Source organism: Dendropsophus ebraccatus, chromosome 3 (genome assembly GCF_027789765.1).
Source record: "Dendropsophus ebraccatus isolate aDenEbr1 chromosome 3, aDenEbr1.pat, whole genome shotgun sequence".
NCBI lineage: Eukaryota > Metazoa > Chordata > Amphibia > Anura > Hylidae > Dendropsophus > Dendropsophus ebraccatus.
The window spans coordinates 107,911,414-107,928,493 of NC_091456.1; the positions used below are offsets into that span (position 1 = coordinate 107,911,414).

Consider the following 17,080-nt stretch of genomic DNA (forward strand, 5'->3'; position numbering starts at 1 on the left):
CATTTAAAGGGGAACTCCAGGTAGAGGTTTAAAAAAAAAAAATGAAAATTCTGCAGAAGGATAACACATTACCTGCCTATCCCAGTTTTGAAACTACCAAAAATCCATTTGTTTGGGGTGGGGAGGGGGGGTGCTCTGTTTTGTGTTTGTTCTTCCTGGTTTGGCATTTCCCAGAATGGCACAGGGGCCATTTATTTTATTTTTTTTTCACTTCCTGGATTTCTATCAGCTACCAGTGTGGCAGATAACGCAATACATTTGTATACACATCTATATAACTTTTAATGTAAATTTAATAGAAAACAAGTTTTCCTTATCTCGAGTTCCCCTTTAAGTACCAAAAAGCAGACTGAATGTGTGCGCAAGATTTTTTTTTAAAAAAATTTTAGGAACCATTTTCTTGCATTTTGAGCTCTATCTATGGTTGCCAGATGGGGACCCAATTGCATAATGGAAATACAGCCTGTTCCCTTGCATGAGCAGTATAGAAGATTTTTTTTTTTTTTTTTTTTTTTCCTGCTTCCACCTGCAGGGATCCACTGACCTCAGTTCAACCATGTAACCAAATAGGGAATAATTTAGCTTATGATTATTTGCACAATTTTCATGTTTAGTGCAATTCTTGCTTCAGTTTAATTAGTCTCCATAACGATTATTGACATGACATTCTTGGCTTGCTTTATTTGTGCCTTGTGTAACAGACTGTAGTATATTCAGTTCAGTTCAGTGTGGGGACAGCATTCCTTTGTAATGTGACCTGTTTAATTTGCTTGTATTGGGCACGTGTGTGGCTGGCAGGCTGGGTGTCACCAAGCACAGACAGGTCATATAAACTAAGCCTCAAATTCCACTCAAAATAATAACAAGCTGCCTCTCTACTATGCTAAGGAGAAATATGTGCACATGGCCCTTGATATGATAGCCAGTGCCAGTAATATTTGCTACTGGGTATTGCTAAATTTTATTAATAAAAAAATCCCCTCCCCTAATAAAAGTTTGAATCGCCCCCCTTTCCCCATTTAGAAACTTGTTTGGTATCGCCGTGTGCTTAAGCGCCTGAATCTATTGATTTATTTCATTCCTGATCTCTTACGGTAAATGGCGTAAGCACCAAAAAAGTGTGTAAATGGCGTAAGCGGCAAAAAAAAAAAATATATAAATATATATTAAAAGCGCTTTAAGCATGGTTATACAGCGATTTTAAGGGACATTTATTTTTTTTAAAAGGTTTTAATTTTTTAGAAGCCATCAAATAAAATAAGTTACACAAGTTACATATAGTTGTAATCGTAACAACTTGAGGAACATGCATAATAAGACCGTTTTTTTTTTACCCTGGAGCAAACGGCGTAAACACAAAACCTCCCCAAATTAAAAAGTGTTTTTGTTTTTTCAATTTCATCATACATTTAATTTTTTTTCTGGTTTTGCAGCGTACCTTCTGCCATTCCAAAGTACAATTAGTGGTGCAAAAAATACAAAAACAAATTAGCCTGGTTCAGAAGGGGTTAAAATTGTTGATAGGCTTAGAACGCCTACTGACATGCAGAATGAAACTTAAAGTGACACTGTCACCCCCTTTGTTCATTTTGACATCTCTACACAGGTGTAAAGGGTAAATTTAGTGTTTTTCATACCTTATTTCATATCATATGTCATGTTGCTAGTTCAAGTAAAAAGTGTCCTTTTATCAACTGCAGATTGTATTAAGTGGGTGTGGCCTCGCGGCATTAGCGCCACATAGCCCCGCCCACAACGGCACAGTTGGCCCCGCCCCCTCGCCCGCCATTGGAACAGGCTGGCCGAAAGGTCTAGAACCCCACCCCCTTTACGCCGGCCAACCAATGGGTGTCAAGGGGCGGGGCCAACTGTGTCGTTGTGGGCGGGGTTAAGTGGCGCTAATGCCGCGATGCCACGCCCACTTAATACAATCTGCAGTTGATAAAAGGACACTTTTTACTTGAACAAGCACCATGACGTATGATATGAAATAAGGTATGAAAAACACTAAATTTACCCTTTACACCTGTGTAGAGATGTCAAAATGCACAAAGGGGGCGACAGTGTCACTTTAAAGGGTTTTTCAGGATAAGGAAAACCTTATAAATGGCACTACACCTGTCCTCCTTCTGTGTGGTATCACAGCTCGGTTCGATTGAAAGGGTGGGTTCACACTACTGAATTCTCACGGATAAACTCCGCAGAATTCCGGCGGCTGTCCGCGCGCACGGATGCGCTCCTTTCCGCCAGCTCCATAGACACCATTCTATGGGCCGGCGTATTCCGCTGTGACATGTCACATCTTTTGGCGGATAGCGGAATACGCCGGCCCATAGAATGGTGTCTATGGAGTCGGCGGATAGGCGCGCGGACATACTGCGGAATTCCTCAGTATGAACCCACCCAAATGAGGTGAGCCACATTGTAATACCGCTCACAACCTGAGGACAGGTGTGGCCGCAGGTATGCGTTTCCAAGCCTGGATAAATCCCCAACACTGGTTTTACCACACACACTTTTCTCAGTAGGTTTGAAATGTAAAGAGCAATGAGAGAAAAGTTGGAATTTTATCACAAGTTTGTCACAAGTCATTGCAACGGTTTACACCAAAAAAAGAATGTAAGCTGCTTAGTGAATGTGGGCCATTGTGTGGGGAGGCCGGTTATTGAGTCCCTCCACCCACTGGTGATGTTCCTTTCATGTGCTGATGCTCTGCAGCCCAAGACTCATCTCTGTAATTACCCAATAAACAAGTGCTGAACAATCGTGGCTCTATCTGGCCTGGCTCTCTAGTACACTAAGGGATTCTCGCCTGCTGCACAAACTCACATGACTATGATGTCACTAAGACGAGCTCAAATCCGGGAAATCATAGGCTTCTGCCTGTGGCTGAAACGTGGGCACATTTAAAAGAGACATCAGCCGACAAACATACTGTAATACAAGGTCAGTCCTTTGTCTCCTACAGCCTTCCCCGATGACCTATATCTTATGTGGGCTACTATTATAGGGATGTTTGAGCCTATTTTTAGTTGCCATATTTAAACTGTTTATATAAATGATTCATGTAGCAATGACCATAACCCGAGGATGATTATTTCTGCCATGTACTATAGTGTCGAGATAAAGGCCAGTGTTTTCTGGAGTCATACTTCTCTGGTCTTATTAAAGTAATGAGTTAGGGAATTATTCCTGGAAATAGTTATGATCCTAGTGATGTGCACTCATTTTACTTAAGTTGTGTGTCCACAATATGTGCAGCTCCGCCATAATCTGCAGTCACTGCCATTATGGCAGAATTGTCATCTTTTAAACCAGGATTTTTATTGTGGTATGGGCACTTTGGGCAGCAATAATGTGTTATTTAAAAAAGTTCCCCTCATGGCCGATCAGGCATGACCGGACCTTTGAGGAGTCTGGCAGTGGCTTATTCTCTTCTAACCACGGAAAACTTAAGCATGCATGACTGCATGCACATGGTCTTAAAAGTGTATGGCAGCTGAAGACTTGTGGTCTGCATCCTGTAGCCTTCTACCAGATATGAGACTACAAGTCTCAGCATGCCATGGCAGCCTGCAGGTGGTTGCAAAAACCAAGGATCAGCTGTTATCAGCATGTTACCATGCAAGGAAAATAAATAAGTGAGCATGGTCACACGCAGCCCTAGTTCAGCAGCTGGAAAGGTGCTTGATGGTGGTCCTGAGCCAGAATTTGCGCTATCTGATATGTCCAGACATTTTCCTTTTTAAAATATAAGGTACTACACTGTGTTATGCTTTGTTATTGTGCAATTCAGCTCTCATGTACCACCCCTTTGTTTACTATGGCACCTACTCTGAGGTGCGGTGACCTTCTTTAGAGGGATACTTTGACCTCTTTATGCATGAGCAGCCATAAGATCTGGGCTTTCAGTTTCTTGAATTCACTTGACCCACTAAGTTTACATAAGTAATACTTAAATGCTGTGTAATGTGCTTCTTTGTTCTCTCATTAAAAGTGAAAGATACTTTATTATCCCTTTAAAATAATATCAAGATGTTCCCGAGGTTCTCAGCCGCAGGAATATTTTGAAGTCCCCATTTTATTGGAATTATTGGTTACAAAGCAGTCCTGCAGGTGAAACTGCTGAGAGGCTACACATACCACGAACCTGACTCACCATAGCCTGGTGCAGCAAGTGCAATGTGTTAGATAGAAGCAGCCTTCAATAACCTCTCCCTGTGAAATGAATTGCTTTGATGCATGAATATGTAACATATAGATAGAGATCCTTGTGAGCATTCATTAAGATCTTGGTTTTACTGAGCATTCTTTGTGACATGGTAGGGTAACCCCTGCCATGTACCAACCTTATATATAGCATATAAAAGCCCCTGTAATGGTGTACAATCTCAGTAGAAGGCAGCCAATATAACTAGAATTTTGTTGCTGGTGCCTAATCTTTGGGGCTGTTTTCTATTCATGTCTATGGAAGTTATTATTGCCTGGCAAGATCAACCTTACTGATGAAGTAAGCTAAATAAAATCCATCATACTTTTTCCAGTTGGTCTCACAACAGAACATTGCTTATGGTTCCCCTAAAAGAAGCTTCATCGGAATACCATCTCTATTAGCTTTTAATTCGGAGCAGCCTTTTCTCTGGTTTCACAGAATTCACCTGAATATGGCAATTGCAGAAGACGTGGTCAGCTCAGGTGATGATGCCAGGATTTTCAAAAGTCAAAACTGTTTTGCACCGTATACGTAGCAAAAACGCAGCAGATTTGATGCTGTGTTCAGTTATTTAGATCTACTAATCTGCTGCGTATTTGCTGCGTATCGCAGCAGTAAATAAGCTGCGTATACGGTGTGTGGGTTTGTACCCTTATATATAGCCACCCTGTTGCTAGCATGCAGAAGCAACCAATGACTTCTTTTCCCTCACGGGTCTCTTTGCATGTGACTGCTGAGGCCAGTGATTGGCTGAGCATTTCCTGGCTTATTGCAGTAGATTTATATGTACAGGTTATGCAAAGATTACCTTTTTTTTACTTACGTGCAGGGAACATGTCAAAAAAGGTTGTGAACATAAATGATACCACTGTCAGTACTCCACAATATAAGTTTAATAGGGAGAATGTTGTCAAATAGTGACAAAATTTTGTTAAAGTGTCACTGTCGTTTTTTTTTTTTGTTTGTTTTTTTTTTTGCAGAAATCAATAATACAGGCAATTTTAAGAAATTTTGTTATTGGGTTTATTAGCCGGAAAATGAATTTTTATTATGAAAAAGCAGTTTGAAGCTCTTCCCCCCCCCCCCCCCCCTCCATGTAGAGGCATCACAGGCTCGCTCTCCTCTGCTCTGACCTCTGAATAGCTCCCCCCCCCCCCCGTGTAATCCTTTGTTCTTAGCTCTCAGCTGCCCACTAATCTCTCTCCTTCCTCCTCTCCATAGCTGAGACAGATTCCGACTGATGAAAAACAGTCGAGATTTCCTGATTCTGAGCAGTGGGTGACAGAAAGGAGAGGGGGGACCTGGAAAAAAAGGCTTTTTAAATGCAGATAATGGCATATGTGCCTAATAAACCCACTGAGCAGTAATTTTCTATGGACGTCGGACTCCTCTCACCTGCTTTGCATAAGGCGCACGCTCTGCTTCAGGCCGTGATCTCTCCGCCCAGGGACCGGATCCAGCAGTGGGACTCTGAGGGATGGTTACCCATGCCGGGCTCCAGCGGGGTGTCGGGCAGGCTCCACCACGGCATTCCGACTAAGGTTCCCTTTAAAGAAGTCCGGCAAAAATCTATATTAAAGCATTGTATTGCCCCCCAAAAGTTATACAAATTAGGGAAATACACATAAAGTGCTTTTTTCCCTGCACTTACTACTGCATCAAGGCTTCACTTCCTGGATAACATGGTGATGTCAAGACCCGACTCCCAGAGCTGTGAGCTGTGGCTGCTGGAGAGGATGATGGCAGGGGGACACTGAGGCACACGGGGCACTGGAGGGACACTGAGCATCCCCCTGCCATCATCCTCTCCAGCAGCCACAGCCCGCACAGCTCCTGGAGTCGGGTCGTGACATCACCATGTTCTCCAGGAAGTGAAGCCTTGATGCAGTAGTGAGTGCAGGGAAAAAAAGCACTTTGTGTATTTCTTGTAATAAATGTATATTGATAATTTGTATAACTTTTGGGGGGCAATACAATACTTTAATAAAAAATGTTGCCAGACTTTCTAATCCAACCGTATAGGGAGATGTAATCTAAACATAACCTTAGCATACAAGGGTGGCAGCATTTCTCAAATGCTGGAAACTGGATAGCCACATATGTTTGTGTGTGTGTGTGTGTGGGGAAGGGGGGGGGGGGGTTTAGGGTACAAACACACATACCGTATACGCAGCGTATTTTCTGCTGCGATATGCAGCAGATTAGATCTAAATAACTGAACACAGCATCAAATCTGCTGCAGATCATCTGCTTATTTGGTGTGTGTGTGTTTGTACCCTTAAATAGCTATTTTATAGAATGGGCAGTCTTACAAAATACCTTTTAGAAAAGCGTTTTGTTTTTTGCTCCCAAAGGGCTGGAAATGCTGTGAAGAAAGGCAGTCTTCCCACCTTCAGTGACGTTTTTGGTAAATGTTCACTTTATAAAGTGTGCAAAATAAACTGTCAGCTGGAGACAGGAAAACCTACCTTTAGTGTGCTCATCTAACCCCCCCCCCCCCCCCCCCCCCCCCCCCCCCCCCATCAGTTTTCATCCAGAGCTCCGCAGTAATGAATGCGTGAGCTCTGGGTGCATTTTTATGAAGAAAGTTGGCAGGGCAGATCAGTGCCCGTATTTTTCCCATATCTCAGCTACTGAGCCACCTTTTATCTGTCTCATGCATAGGATGACTGGCTGCAAGTATAACTTTCTCTCAAGTTTTTTTTGATGACCATGCCCAATTGGAGCACCTGCATTTGCATTAGTGATTGCTGGACAGCCTATAAGGGAGTCATTTATTCTCACTTCCATTGTTTGCTGTCAAGTGAATAGAGGAAAATAAATGCTGCTTGTATTTGCCCTCTATATATAAATACAAATGTAGAAGAAAAAGTGTCTTGGACCAACTCAAACCCTAAGCTGTAAGTCACAACTACGAATCACCAAAATAAAATGTTGAATCTATTCTAATACTATTTTAGGGTGCCTTCACACCTACAGGATCTGCGGTGGATTTCATGCAGCAAGAGCCGCTGCAAAATCCGCTGTGATACTGTGTCCTGTCATTCTCTATGTCTTTACATCCTCAGGGTACAAACCCACACACCGTATACGCAGCAGATATGCAACAAATACGCAGCAGATTTGATGGTGAAGATTTGATGCTGTGTTCAGTTATTTAGATCTAATCTGCTGCGTGTTAGCTGCGTATTTGCTGCGTATCGCAGCAGTAAATATGCTGCGTATACGGTGTGTGGGTTTATACCCTAAAGCCCCGTCCCACTTAACCTGCAGCTGCCTGGCTAATACATTAACTGGCCTCTTCTCAGGCTCCCAAATCCCTGGTGTGCCGCTTGGCCAATCAGGACACAGGATCCGCTGTGGATCCTGTATGTGTAAAGGCACCCTTAGTTCACACGTAACTGATCCGCAGCGCATTTCTTGATGCAAATTTGCTGAGATCTGCTTCGGATCCCTGCCATGTACACTCTTGGGCAGACAAACTCGCAGCGGGATGCAGATCCCGCTGTGAGAATGTCAGCAGCCAGCCCTGTTAACACCCGTCCCCCTGCCGCCAGAGCGTATACATCACCTGCTCCTTGCTTCGGGGCTCCCAACATCTTCGCGTCCTGCTTAGCGCACTGATTGGCCGAGTGGGACATGCTGGGAAGCCCCGAAGCAAGCCGGAGCTTGTAGATGGTGATGTGTACGCTACGGTATGGGGGGGGGGGGGGGTTGGCGGGTGATGTGTTAACGGGGCTGGCTGCTGACATACTCACAGGGGGAGGTGCATCACGCTGCAAGTTTGTATGCCCAAAGTGTACAGGGCAGGGATCGGCGGCAGATCTTGTGAATTCGCAGCAACAAGTCTGTTACGTGTGAGCGCTACCTTAAAGTGAATTCACAAATTTGCATATTTTTATTTTCTTTAAACAACATAATAAAAAAAAAAAACTATTTGTAAAAACTGTGGGTGTATATAAGTAATAGGAAGAAGACTGACACAAAGTGACTCTGATAGATAACCCCAACCATCCGTCAATACCAAGCAGCCCCCTTTCTCCCTGTCACCAGGACCTAGAGCTGATTACTTTGTAGCAATAGTTCTGCTAGGCAGCTAATCCTGAGCATTTGCATCGCCTTAAAATGTCTGTGTGTACAAAGTGCTATATTGTTGTCAGTGCACATGTTTATTATAAATATCTTCTCACGTGGAGCAGCAAGGTATTAATTTGTTTATCTGCTGCGTAGCACTGAGAACTATGTGTGGCATTCGGCTTCAGCGCATCTTTACAAAACGTACTTCCTGTCATTAGAAAATGAGAAAAGAGAAAGCCTACAAGGTGGCATTATACTGTGCCATACCTATGTGACAGCATCATCATTTTTAGGCGTTGCTGCTGCTGCTGCAGCCCCAGCATGTCTCAGCAGGTCTTTTCTTTATTTAACTTTAGTGCATTCAAATGACTGTAACTAACATTTACAGTTTGTTTGGGAAGGTGAACGCTTAAAAAGTACGTTGGGTCAGATTCCAAAGACAATAGTTGTGAGGCAAGTCTTCCAAATTCTGCATTACAGTAATAAAGCTAGCACCTGTACACCTATGCCAATATACAAACCACAGGCAACTTTATACTTCATTCTGACTTAATGGGGGGAATTTATTAAAGAGCAGCATTTTACATGAGTCTTAAAGGGGTATTCCCATCACCTAAACTTTAGTTAGGTAATTGGAAATGCAAAAGGAAGCAATTTTGCAAATGCATTGCATTTGCAGAACTGCTTTCTTTTCAAGTTTGGCCCCATTGTGTCCCTGTACTGTTGTCAGTTCGTTGCCTGGGTTCCCGGCCACCACTCTTAGCTATGAGACCAATGGCCGGGCTGAGATGCCAGTCAGGTGGACCTTCCTTAGGGAGTAATATGTATGGTTTTACTCCCCATGTCTCCAGGGTTTAGATTGTCCCTGAACACGTGTAACCTCACTGGGAGATGCAGTAAAGCTGAGCTGATTCAGCTTGGCACTGCTGCATCACAACACCATGCCCCCCCCCCCCCTCTCCGAACCAGGAAGTAAGCAGGGGATGCAGCAATGACTATCGAAAATACCGGAAGATGTGATAACCCCTTTAAGGGTAAGGTGTTGAAGTAAGATGCCCCATATTTATAAAGACATGTAGCCCTCATAATACAGTTGATGCATCTTTGTGCTCTACACCATGAGCTGTATAACTAGAATTATAGTTAATGTTTTGAGCTGTGGGAGGCAGGGCCGGATTAAGGTTGGTGGAGGCCCCCCCCCCCCAAAAAAAAAAAACTATCATGATCTATACAGATGCCCGCTTACTGTAGGCAACTTGGCACAGACCCCTCCTCACTCCTGGCTGTGTGGATCATCATCCATCCTCCTGTGCACGTGATGGTCACAAGAGGCTGGAGGAAGATGCCAGGCCCTAAAGACAGGAAAGGGCTCAGTGTTCTCACGTTGTGTTTGTGTTAATAACACAATGTGAGAACCCAGCACTTTCTCTGCGTTCTTACCTACACACACATCACTATTAAACGTAGCGGTGCACGGCTGGTGGACAATGATTTGAACATGTAGTAAGACATCGATCAGTTAATGGGGGGAATTTTGCTAGGAAGAAGCAGTGTGAGTATTATGGCTAACCTTTTATTTTACCCCAGGGCACCCCTACTGAATAATGTTCTAAAAAATACAAAAGAAACGTCAGTGACTCACAGGTGACGTCTTCTTTGATCTGAGATCACTTTCCCTTTTCCTCTCCATCTAGCCCAGGCCTCCATGATGTTTTCTTTCAGCTACAGTTCATCTCTTCAGAACCTGCCAGACAAACATCTTAGGCTCCGCATAATTCCTTTAACTTCCTTCCCTTATTCCAACTCATAAGGTCCCAAACAGTAGCAATTCCACTTTTTGGTGTGATTTCCAGTAAAGTGAGTAGGAATGTGGGTTGCCCCCTGTATGTAGGATCCCCTGCTGTGCCCCCAAATAGTTATAAAGTCCCTGTGTCCCCCCCCCCCCCCCCCCCCCCAAGTGGTGTCCTGGAAGCTGTAGTTCTCCTCCCCCCAGTGGTGTCTTGGTAGCTGTAGTTCCCCCCCCCCCCCCCCCCCGGGTGGTGTCCTGGTAGCTGTAGTTCTGTAGTTCTCCACCCCCAGTGGTGTCCTGGCAGCTGTAGTTCTCCCCACCCCAGTGGTGTCCTGGTAGCTGTAGTTTTACGCACACCCCAGTGGTGTCCTGGTAGCTGTAGTTGTGTAGCTCCCACTTTCCCCACTCACCTTTCCTCGCTCCATAGCTGGCCGGGTCCTCTGTCATCTCCTGCTGCACAAGTCTTCTCCGGCAGGCAGCGCGCAATGAAATTACGTCATCTCGCGCAGCCCGCCAGAGAGGAGCTCGGGTACAGCACTCTCCTGTGTCTAGTGGCCGCTGGACACAGGAGAGCGTCGGGTGCCTGATGCGGCTCGCAGAACAGAGTTCCCCACCCCTGCCAATGCTGCCATAGGTCCACCAGCCTGAACCCGGAACTCTACTTCCGGGTTCAGGCTCGTGGGGGCCCCAGGTGCCCTCCCTTTAATCCGACCCTGGTGGGAGGCCATGCCTTCCTTGCCAAACATCACCTTTTTGGGAAAGTGGCACAAGCAGCCCCAAATTGTAAAAATGTTTGTTCCAAAGGAGGGCTTGCACAAAAAAAACGTGACTTCTGTACACCAGAAAATATATTATTGTTGCAGAAATTACCTTCATGAAGTCATATGGAAGATCCAAGTTTTTAAGTTGGCTAACATATGTAATTGAAAATCCATATATTCAAATAGTATCTGTTTCTGTGTGATTGTTTTACCCACCACCAATAGTTAATGGGGTGTTCAGAGTTTACCTATTACTAATTACTTATCCGCTGTCCACAGGCTAGGGGATGTATCAGATTGGTGGGGGGTTCATCTGCTGGAATTTTTTACAAGCTCCAAAATGGGGCCCTAGGTCTTTGTTACCAAAGAGTGACAAGTTGCTCCACCATTCTAATAATTGTCTATGAAGCTGCCAAAGATAGCTGAGTTGAACCTTTGGCAGCTCCCATGAAGAATGTATGGAGCTGTGGTGTGCCTTTGCAACGTTCTAGAGATTGCAGGGGGTCTTAGCCGTTAACCAATGTATTGTATTTGCCTTTCATCTACATTAAAGGGAACCAATCACTAGAAAATCGCACTGCAGCTATAAATACATTGCTATACAGCCCCCAGCACTGATTAAAAAAAATTTTTGGGGGCCATAGAAGTAACACTTTTGCCTGGAAACAGTGCTGGGGGCCATATAGCAATGTATTTATAGCTGCAGTAGTGATTAGTTCCCTTTAAAGTCCCTCTGGTCATTGAGGATTTATCAATATCCTATTAATTTTGCAGACATTTCTTTAATTTGTGGATAAAGATCTGATGGCAGATAATGTCAACCTCTAACAACATAGCGCAAGCTCGAAAGCTGGTGGAGCAACTCCGTATCGAGGCTGGGATTGAGAGAATTAAGGTAGTCTTAACACCTTCATTATCTTTTTGTTCAGGCTGAATGTCAGCTGAGATGATCCCTCTGTGATAAGCCTCAGTATTGTAGGGTTAAGAGATTTTACCAGTTTAATCATATTTGATTGTGATGGATTAACTGGCCATCTGGGAGACCTCACCAGTCCTGTGCGCATAGTAACCTCTATTGGATAACTGTATGACAAGAATGCCAGTGCTGATGACTAGTGGACATGTTCTTGTGGTCTTGTTCTCAGTCACCAGTGCATTTCCTTAACTGTACAGTGAGTTCTGCGTGTGTCATCTTGTGCTTCTTGGTGTTTAGTTCACCATCTTCTGGTAGCCAGTGTCTTTTTTTTTTGTGTACAGGTTGTCCATTACTCATATAAAATACCAAACATAAAGAAGCACAAGATGACACACAGAACTTACTGTACAGTTACTTAAGGAAATGCACTGGTGACTGAGAACAGGAGCAAAGGAACATCTCTTAGTGTTCATCACTGGCATGCAGTTTGAAGATGTGAGGACGTAGTGATTATTAGGCCCATACAATGCTTTCTACTTACAGCATGTCCCTCCTGCACCAAGAAAAATGTGCTAGGGATCTAATGAAAACATACTCCACTGCTAAAGTCCTAAACAACTGGCCATTTCTATAGATTTTTACACATTCCTTGTATTAAGTATTCTTAAAGAGCCTAGATAAAATATAGAATAGATATGTTTAGTAACATTCAGGCAAGCTGGGATATAATGATCTGCAGTGCAGGCTGCTGCTGGGGAGCACTTTTCTTCAATGTATGATTAACAAGCAGGAGCAGTTTCCATAATAACTGTCCACCTCAGAATTGCTGGCCTGGATTTGCTTAATAGGGTTCAAGGAAATCTAAGAATTTTTATATGTGAGCTAAGTCAAATAATACGAACAATAATCCTTAAAGTATAAAATTTTGTCTCATTTTATTAGACTTCTCTCAGTAGGAACAAGTATAGAGAGGCAGTAATGTAGGCCGAAGTTTGCCAAAAAGCAAGGCAGGCAGCCACTTTCAGGCCAGCACTACTTGCCTCATTTACCTGTATCTCTACATGAAAGTTGCTCTTATCCCACTGCAGAAAGAGACTCCTTACCAAAACCCATTGGTTGTTATTTTGTGGTTAACCAGTAAATAAGGATCAACTTAAGGCCAACCCTGTACCTGTGAGATGTAATGCCAATGTAACTCATACAAAACATATCATTTAGGTCTCCTGTAGAGTAGAAGTTGAGTGATTTTGCTTGCATACACGAGTTGAGGTTATACAGGTGCTGAAAAATTTATATCATATATAGCTTCACTTGATCAAAATCTGTTGTATGAGTGATGTATAAAAAAAACTTCTAATATTTCTATAGACCAGTGTCATTAAACATATGAAGTAATTGTCTGTTCTGTACATATTTTTTTGTATTTGTTTAGGTGTCTAAAGCAGCGGCAGATCTTATGAACTACTGCGAGCAGCATGCCAGAAATGATCCGCTGCTCGTTGGAGTACCAACTTCAGAAAATCCCTTCAAGGACAAAAAGCCATGTTCTATACTATAATTTTCCTCTTCCAAGTGTTACAGCAGTTTCTTGACCAGCTGATGGCATCTGAGACAGATGGTCAGATCATTTTCAAGATTACAATGATCTGCAGATAACTCAGATAGCTAAATATTTTGCCAGCTGCAAAATAAAAGAACACAGTCTTGCACATTATATGAAAGACACTTAGATTTCAAATGTAATGTTGATACATTCAGATGACTGCAATGGTAGGTTTTATTTTCTTGTGTGTGTGTATTTTGGGGGAGAAACATTTGTGCCAGTAGTATCTTCAGAGAGGATTTGCTGTACATATAAGTGTCAGGTCTATGCTGTACAGCTGTAGTTTGTATTCCAGACTGAGCCATCAAATGCTTTGTTCTAGAACGTCACTCCATTGTTATTTACCCCAACTTATATTTTCGTCCATCACACAACGTTTATAGTTCTCACATCATACATTTTTTGGCCTTCTATTTAATTTAGTGAATTTGCTGGAGCTTTATATCGGTTTCCACTAGGAAGCTGCCAGCATTGTCCACCCAACTTATATATTTAGGGTATGGGTTGTTGTGATACATTGCAATTTTAGGCATGATTTACAAAGAATGATTAAGCCTGTTATGGAGAAAACAATGAGACTATACAACTAGCTATGACTAAAGAAGTTCTAACAGCTCAATTTTACTTTATATTTTCCATGAAGTTTCAAATATTTTTTTCCCTCTGGATGTCTAAAAAGAAGCAAATACATAAGTATCACATGAAATATACATTTCACGAGCTCCAAAAAGGTAAACTATTTCCCTTGTGGTCATGTAAATGGGATTATTATGAAGGTACTGTACTCCCTGTGATAGATTACATTCCAACCAGTGTTCTTTTTCTGTAAGCATCTAGTAAAAGCAAATTCATGGGATGAATGTGATCTTTTGTAAGACACATAACGTGTCTCCATGAATTTCCTTACATGTTTTATATTGGTTATACATAATTCCTAATTGAATGAAAAATGGCTATTCCTGCTGTGTGGTGCCATTCATTTTATATAATTGGTTGACTGGTATTACATTTCAAACACAATCTGTAGTTTTTCTATGACCCCTTTATATTCTCTGCTATATTGTTTTGTTAAATCTCATTGATACTTGAACTGCTACAATAATAGTTTTTTTTTTCTGTTACATATAAACATTTGTGTTAGGCCTAATGCAAAGATTGTGATGCCATAGAGAAAAATAATGTTCCATCATAAAAGTGATATTAATGTACAGTAACAATAAAACCAGCACCTCTTATGTCTCCTGCTGGTGGGCCACTTTCTGGATTGTAGCAAACCGTATGCTTTACTGACAGTATATAATACATGCCCTAGCTAGCAGTCCACCAATGTGTCTCTGTATTGACAAATAAAAATACAACGTATCTGTTTCAATGAGTAGTTATAAAAGAAAACATTTTTAAGCAGTTTTTTTCCTGGAGCTAAAATGGGAATTAGTCATCCAAAACTAGCAAAAACCAAGCTAAAGTGGTTCATCTCAGAATAAAAATAAACTACAAACCTAGTCATTCCTTAAAGGGGTATTAGTACTAAGCCTTACCAGCCCCCTCTGGCCTGATTGTGGCTGCAGGAGTAGTTGGGAAGCCAAAACAGCAAAGCCAACTGTCTTACACAGTTTGTGTTTTTCCCATTTACTTTATTGGGAGTAGTTTAAACAGTGTAGCACCTTAGCTCTCTTACACAAATATATTGCTTGTGGTATAGGCTGGACGGGGCTGGGAAGCCCTAAAACTGTGAAGATTGGAATATCCCTTAGGCTTCCCTCACACACAAATTTTAAATAGCTTTTTTTGGCCTAATAAAATGCCGCCACCTAGCTTTTTAGCACTTTTCTGGCAGCCTTGCTGGCGCTTAATTTTATTGTAAATTAGTATAGGCATTTTTATCCCATGTAATTTTTTTTCGGCATGTGATTCTAGGATTTCTATTGTATTGATGGAAAATGCCAGAAATAACACTGATGCATATTGACATGTTTTTTTTTTGTTTGTTTTTTATGCATTTTTTTTTATTCCCCCCCCCCCCCCCTTTGAAGTCTATAGGGGGGGGGGGGGGAATCCCCATTGATCTGATACCTGCCTGTTTTTAAACAAAAAAAAAAAAGTTGTGGCAAATTTTATTGGTATTTCTTTAGGGGGAAGGAGGGAACTATACTTCAGCCTCAGAGCCGAAAGCTATTCAGATTCCCTACTACCATGTGAAACAAATGAAGGCTTTCATCAGTAGTTTGGCAACCTTTTATTTGCTATTAGAATCCAGATGACATATTCAGATTAAGGCCCCTAGCAACATTGGAGACATTCCACCTTTTCTTTGTGTTTTGTGGTGTACCCTGAATATATCCACAGTATTCTGATACATAAATTGTACCTATAGCGGCTCCCTTTGTAATGAATGGTATACATTGTAGATGTGATATTCTATTCTATACTGTATTATACTAATTCACAGTAATCTGCTCAGTGTTCTTAAGTGTTTGAAAGTTATTTTCCTTTTCTTGGTGTATACAATATTTTCCAACTTTGGTATATTTTTGCCTGTTTAACTAACATGTTGATTAACTAAATATCTGTACAGTGTTTATCTTCACACTAATCCTTGCAATTTTATTGTAAACTTTTATCATGTGCCAAATAATTTTGCACTGTAACTATATTTTGTGGTGTAGCTGTTACAATGTTTACTTAAATAAAGATTCACTACACTTTACATATAGGTTTAGTCATGTGTGTTTTATTTGTCAGGGGTTGTCCGGCGTTCAGCATTTTTTAACATATTCACCCACATCTTAAGAAAACTGCACTCACCGCATGGTATCTTCATGAAAAGTGACAGGGACTGCAGCAGGCAGATGACAGATAGTGGTAGGTACCTACCGCTATCAGGTGTCTGCCCGCTGTAGTCCACACTGCGTTTCATGTCACTCTTTGTGAATAACCAAGTTTGGTGTGGTGAGTGCAGTTCCTATCTTTTTATGATGTTCATTATTTGGAATTCTACACTAGGATTGCAGTGCCAACCACTCATCTGTTTTGCTACTGTCCTTTAAAGAGCTATTTTCAGCTGCCAAACTTACCCCTTTTCATGTTGCCAACCTGCTTTCACTTCCTACCTGGCCAGCAGAACTGTGCTCCTCTACTCTGCACTCTGCTGTTCTGTTCAGCTCTGCTATTTCAACTTCCATCCTGACAGCTCCAAGGGCCTGGGATCTGTCAGTGTAAAGATGGGTTTCTGGCTTCGCTGATGTGTAGATACAGGTGTCAGCAGTATCAGGGATGGGAAACTCAAGGCACACAGAGGCAATTGTGGTGAAATTAAAGAATTTATTTCTTTGCATGAGGCAACATGTGAGTGAATTCCCCACCACCCTTTACCTGCTTGATTCCTGACCACCACAGAGGTGGTCAGGAACCTAGACAATCAGCTGAAAACATGATAGACACATCAGAGTGCCTAGCAGAGAGTCAGAGCTTGAAAGTTAGTTAGGGCCAGAAATATTTGGACAGTGACACAAGCTTTGTTATTTTAGCTGTTTACAAAAACATGTTCAGAAATACAATTTTATATATATAATATGGGCTGAAAGTGCACATTCCCGGCTGCAATATGAGAGTTTCCACATCCAAATCGGAGAGAGGGTTTAGGAATCATAGCTCTGTAATGCATAGCCTCCTCTTTTTCAAGGGACCAAAAGTAATTGGACAATGGACTCTAAGGGCTGCA

At 42.1% G+C, this 17,080-nt stretch overlaps 1 protein-coding gene across 2 annotated transcripts in view; it reads left to right on the forward strand.

The window, feature by feature from the left end:
* Positions 1-16,072, forward strand: part of GNG7 (G protein subunit gamma 7) — a 55,379-nt gene extending 39,307 nt beyond the window's left edge. Inside the window, exons 1-3 of one of the 2 annotated variants that reach the window (XM_069964491.1) lie at positions 1,935-1,995; positions 11,615-11,735; positions 13,189-16,072. In XM_069964491.1, coding sequence (XP_069820592.1) covers positions 11,655-11,735; positions 13,189-13,314 — 207 coding nt within the window. In that variant the 5' untranslated portion in view covers positions 1,935-1,995; positions 11,615-11,654 and the 3' untranslated portion in view covers positions 13,315-16,072. Of the gene's footprint in view, positions 1-1,934; positions 1,996-11,614; positions 11,736-13,188 lie in introns of those variants that run through there. The other variant, XM_069964489.1, reaches the window with a different exon arrangement.
* Positions 16,073-17,080: the final 1,008 nt, after the last annotated feature.